The sequence below is a fragment of the Sitophilus oryzae genome, unplaced genomic scaffold (assembly GCF_002938485.1).
Source record: "Sitophilus oryzae breed Bouriz unplaced genomic scaffold, Soryzae_2.0 scaffold_1500_pilon_pilon, whole genome shotgun sequence".
Lineage (NCBI taxonomy): Eukaryota > Metazoa > Arthropoda > Insecta > Coleoptera > Curculionidae > Sitophilus > Sitophilus oryzae.
Window position 1 is genome coordinate 1760957 of NW_022146171.1, and position 6297 is coordinate 1767253.

Sequence of the window (6297 nt, forward strand, 5' to 3'; positions counted from 1 at the left end):
TAACTGTATTAAACTATTGAGTGAAATATTTCCTAAATAACATTTCCGCTGTTTTCTACATAAAAAAGGTCTCTTGGTAAAAATCGCTACGAGCAACCGTTCTCAAGATATTTGGAATATATTGGATTTTGGATATTTGGAAAGTATCAATACATGTCATCACAAAAAATATGCATGTTGACTTTACTGAAATTATAAATTTAGGAACTTTTTATTTTTTTAAGTTATCATTATTTTTCTAGAAAAAAATATAAAAACAGTTTCTGTTAAGTCTTTGGCATAAAAAATCCAGATTTATTATTTTAGTCTAATAACTATCTAGGAAACATGTTTAAAATTTGTTAAAAATTACATCGTATTGATTATTTCGATTCCAAATATTTTGAGAACCATTACTATAGTCTGTGAAACGAATAACTTTGAATTTGACAGTTCACGCGGGCTTTTCTAGTGTTAATTTTATTAGGTTAGCAACTTGCGGCCATGCTGACGCAATGCCGTCTCTAATAGAACAGCCTCGGAGCGAGATTTATGACGTCATGCTAGTTAGATACTACGGATTAATAAATATGTTGTAGAATACATGGAAAACATAATTATTCCTCGTATTTTTGGTTTGGATTTTAAAAATAATATAGTTTACATGAAATATACATAATATACAGTTAATAAATGCAATATATATACCTATTTATAATAATAAATACTTTGGCAAATAAACTATGAACCATTCAAATGCAACAAATGTTTTACAATATACAAATAATGAATAGTGTAACGTTTTTAGGTCGTTACATGTCTTTGATTATGATATATGATGTCTGGCGTATCATCACAGGATTCCCTATCGTTCAGGTCGGATAATTTATTTGACGCGCTTGGCGTAATTTTTACGTTTTCTAGTCCACAACCCTGTTATTGTTTGACACAACCCTGTTATCTCTCTAGGGAGGCGCTGTCAACATCGCTCCAAGGTTAGGTCGCTCTCCGCGCTTAACCTCACTTTTGTTCACCCGGCTTTTAGAAATGGTAATAATTTAAATCTTGCTGCAAAATCTGAATCAGCTGCCATTTCGAAGCAACAGGTGAAGATGAGATATTATCTTTATTAGATTCGTTATTATTATTGAATATTTTTAGGGTAGAGTTTTGGATTGACCCACCTTAACTCGTTTTGTATTTTGCTGGCACATTGGTGCTCTTTTGCTTTTGTTCTCCAGAATGTTACATGGAAGAAAGGACAGTTTCTTTGTTTATTATTGAGCCCTCGGAAGTATTTCGAGGTAGGCTTATTTTGTTTATTAGACCTTGTTTGGTTTTAAACAAGAGTTTCGTATTTTTAGGGTCGTATGGACGGACTATTTACAAAGTACGGGCATTATCCAAGGTACGGGTAGTGTTCCCCTGTACCGTTATCTTATGGATGGACTGGGTCCAAGGTACGGGCATTATCCAAGGTCCTAGTAGTGTTCCAAGGTACGGGTAGTGTTCCAAGGTACGGGTAGTGTTCCCTTGTACCATTATCCTATGTACGGATGTCCTGTGGACGAGTGTCCCCAGTAGGAATGATTTTTTTGCATATAAAGTGCCCCAGCGTGGATGTAGCTTGAGCCCCATGCTGCTTTGTTTCCATCCATAAGCTAGTTAGTAGTTACGGCTGTTCCAATTCATGGTGTCCTCATTCTGGCCCCTTTTGTTGTATTGGATGGTCGAGTACAGAGATGCGAGACCACTTCACGCTGTTACTGTTTGAAGCAAGAACAGCTAAGTGTAGATTTAAGTTCTAGTTTTACATTTAACATCTAAAACATTTTCAGTGTTAAACAATAATGTACATCTTAAGTAATATCGTACAAACTATGTTTAGTGGTTAGATTGTTAAGAACATTCATGTCGATTTAATATTTAAAATATGATTCAGATCTTAGGTTTCATTTCATTACGTCTTTTAATGGCATTACTTTCATAGATATTTAGTACAACTCTTAACACCATTTTTTTTACATATTACCACTATATGTTTATTAGAATTCTACAATGTCATGTACCAGCAAAGAACATCATGAAATATAGTCATTAGTTTTAAGTAATATACAACTGTGTTTTCTTTCTCTGTACATGCCTGGCGCCCAATATTTATAATTTCGAGTTATTATTGTTAATTAGTTCTTTCCAGTGAAATACCTTATCCACGACTGCTCTACCAACGAAAAGCTGCCGTTCGCAGTGGTAATGTTTATAAAAAACGCTACAATAGGTACATAAGATAATGGGTAAAATGTAAAATATATTTTAAATTTTGGGGTTTGAAAATCGATCTAATTTAACAAAAAATATTCAATATCTACTAATAGTGATGTATTATTATTTGCATTCACAAAATTTATAGTATGTATATTTTGCAAGTATCAATTTTCGAAAAATTATGGTTGCAAATAATACAATATCATAAAAAAAGGGAAAAACGCTGATTAAGTTTTCATTTGGTTTTTCATTATTTCTTTTAGTTAAAAAAAAACGTTTCGGCTAACATTATAGCCTTCATCAGTGTTGTGTCATATGAAAAAAATAGTGTAGAATATAATCCAAAAAATTACATATAAAATATTCACAACCTAACCTAACACCACATAATGTTTACTGCAATTAATAAATAAATATAAACTTGTCAAAAGATGACCACATATTTGTATATTGTAAAACATTTCATAGTTTATTTGCCAAAGTAATTATTACTATAAATAGGCACTCAATTAAAGAATATCAGTAACTTTTTTGACAGAGGGATTTTATATTTGCCATGTTGGTGAAAAACAACGGTCAAAATTCAAAGTTATTCATTTTATAGACTATACCAGCCTTTTTTACTAAGATAATTTTTTTACAAAAAAATGGCGGAACTGTATATTTTTCACTCAGTAGTTTAATACAAGTACTAACGGAAAGTTATTATTCCTAAAAAAGGTTAAACAACATATTGCCATCGAAATCAAATTTATCATCTCCAAAACAACCCAGACCCAAATTTTCATTAAAATATCGATGTTAATTCAGAAATTATTTGGAAAATATCAAAATAAAAATGAAACTTCTACACCCTGTGTCTCCGAAACGAATCATTTAAGGCCATAAATTTATACGAACTTTTTTACTTATTTTTATCTACAAAATATGCTGCCGAAGTTTCAGGGTGGCCTTTTTCCGAGGCTTTTTCATAGGGCATTTCCGATTGATAATTTTCAAATTGTCTTTTAGATTGAACCTCTTAATGTATTGAAACCAGTTGGTGGTCTGTAGATACTGACCAATTATTAATCAAACATTTATTTGTTATGTTGTCATATTTTTTACTAATTTCGATAAATCCAAATTTTTAATTCCATATCAAAAATCTAAAAACCCTTGTGTTTGATAATAGTATTGAATTGTTTTTTAATTTCGCCTTTTTTCAATTTCAGAAAATAAAAGATACGAAAAAATTCTGGTTACAGCTACCTTACCAGTACTGTAGCAACGAGTCGATCTCCGCCGGACCGAGCGACAACGGCAACTGCTGGAACGGTACCACAGTGGGCACCTACGACCAATCCACGCCCAAATCGACCACCAGCGAAAATTCGCTCATCAGCGAACAAATCTTCGTCTTGAACGGCATCACGGAGAAACTGAGGAAAGCCTACCAAGGCATGGAAGTGGAGATAATCGACGACACGGAAGAATCCTTCGACGGAAGCGGTTCGGGTTCCGGGGACGGTGGCGACGACGAGGATAACGACCAAGAAGAGAACTACCCCGACACCAAAAAGAACAGTGACCTCAATTTCAACAGAGGAGAAGAGGGCTATCCTACGATTCCTCCTTCGAGCAGTACAGCTCCCCCGGAAGTCGTAAGGACATCTAGTGCTAATACTAATAATTCCATGTCGCTTGCCAGAGCGCTAGTCCAATACCTAGTGCCCTTGGTGATGGCGTGGTTCGGTGGTGCCATTAAAGACTTGCTGTGATATTTGTAAATGTTTGTAAATAAGAGGAACGAATTTTGTGTGGTATTAGAAAATAATTGACGGACCTATTAAAGGACATACGGATGTGACTGTTGAAAAAAATTCGGGTTGGCCGATATATATCCAACGTTGTGTCACAAAACATTCAAAACCAGCTGGTTATCTTATTTATTAAGACTATTATAACCCAGCTTATACAACAACATGATCTGGAAAAATTCTTCTATTCTATTAATTTAGAGGTCGTGGCTTATGACTGACAATTCCCAGTTTACTATGCATTTTAATTAGCATTGCATTTTTTAAAAGCTAACTGGTTATGAAATATTTCTTCTTCACTGCCATATCTTCTACTACTTCCATACAGGGTGGGTCAAATTTGACGCTTTTAAAGGGAAACGCCGTTTTCTATAGGAGATGACGAAAACTAATGTCGATGTCTGGAGCTCAATTTTTATCAAAAACATGATGGTGAAAACTGCACGTCGATATCTGTTACCGTTTATGAGTTACGGGGTGTTTTTCAAAAATGTGCATTTTTAACAAATTGCTGTAACTTTTTTGCTATGGAAAATTTTGTATTTTTATGGAAACATTTCCAAAGCACCGCATTTTTTAAAATTAATAATTTAAGAATTATCAACAGAAAATTTGATATTTTATATGGGACACCCTGTATATTTTTAATTCATTGAAAATAATTTAAAATTACCTTTCCAAAAATATAACATACTCGATTCCTCTTCGAAATATAGTTTTTAAAAACTCGCCCACTTTGAATAAGTAGGTTTTGAACCGCGTTGGCTGTAATGCAAAAAAATAATTGTAACTGTGAGCAGCAATTAAAACGAAAATAATTTACAATGAGAGATTTAGAATTTTATAACAATTTAAAATATATTTAACAACATCAACACATTTAAACTATATCTAATAAACTAATAATAAAAATTAATAGAAACCTAGACATGAGATTTTGCTACAGGTGTTCGACATGTTGACCGTTTCTGTTATGGACAGACGAGACCGTTTTTGAACATTTCTCGCGGAATTAATTAACTCAGTGGAGGTGAAAGATACCCTCGCATAACCGCTAAGTACTTCTAATTTTTGTCTAGATTATACAGGCAATTTAAAAGTAAGAACCTTTATTCTTTCGCAAAGATAAAAATCCATAGGCACTAAGCCAACGGCTGGGTTCTTGATTAGCTAAACAATTATTCTCGAAATTGGCTGCAAAAGTTAGCTGATAACTTCAACGTTCTGAGGCGGTGCCTCGTCTTGCTAGAAGTATGTTTTCGATTTCCGTTAGGGGCAGATCATCAATAATGCGTCCAAAACCTACTAGTTAAAAGTGGTGAACTTGAAAATTCTGTATTTCGAAGGGGATTATAACAAAATATCAAGTGTGCTATATTTTTGGAAAAGTAATTTTAAGTTCTTTTCGTTTAATTAAAAATATACAGGGCGTCCCAAATAAAAAATCAAAATAAAAAATCAATTTTTCTGTTGATAACTCTTAAATTATTAATTAAAAAAAAATATACTTACACCATTAAATTCTACGCAAAAAGGTGCTTTCATGGGCGCCGGACAGGGGGGGCAAGAGGGGGCATTTGCCCCCCCCTGGTTCACTGAAACAATAAAAATAAAAGCTATCTTCTTACATCCATCTGTAAAAAAAATAATCATTATTATGAAATTGTTAGGTGTTACCTGTAAAATAATAAAAAATGTAGTAATTGTTGGGAAAACTGGAAATCGTCCGATTTTCACCAAAATTGGTATACACACTATTTTGAGGTCGTAGATTACGAATCTATTTTTTTCTTGGCGGTCTCTTACCGTTTTTCAGAAAAACGGAAAATTATTTCAACATTGAATTTTTCTTTATTTCGGCCCTATAAAGTAATAATTTCACTATATTTTCATTATATTATAGTTATCTAAAAGCCACACTTGATTGGGGATAGAAAAGTGTCCAACATTTTACTGAAAAACACTTTTCTTAACAAAATAGCAAAGAAAATTGAGACCAGATGGAAGTTTGACATTTGATATATCCTTCTTTCTCTCTCCTATGTAATAAGAGAGACAAATATATTCTAGACCTAATCTAGAAATTTGAAAATTTACAACGTTGCCATATCTTCTATTTTTTCGGGTGATTAGGGATTTTAAATAAATTACCTATTATGAGATCGACAATAATTAAATATACACCTATATCCACAAAATTACGCGGAAGAGTTTTGATTGCATTGGTTTTAACTTCTTTGCGGAGGGGGTTAAT

General features: G+C 33.1%; 1 protein-coding gene across 1 annotated transcript in view; it reads left to right on the top strand.

Moving 5' to 3' along the window:
- LOC115878112 (glypican-6) overlaps positions 1–4441 on the top strand; it is a 372496-nt gene extending 368055 nt beyond the window's left edge. The window contains exon 6 of the mRNA XM_030894481.1: positions 3459–4441. Coding sequence (XP_030750341.1) covers positions 3459–4004 — 546 coding nt within the window. The 3' untranslated portion in view covers positions 4005–4441. The remainder of the gene's footprint in view (positions 1–3458) is intronic.
- The last annotated feature ends 1856 nt before the right edge of the window (positions 4442–6297 follow it).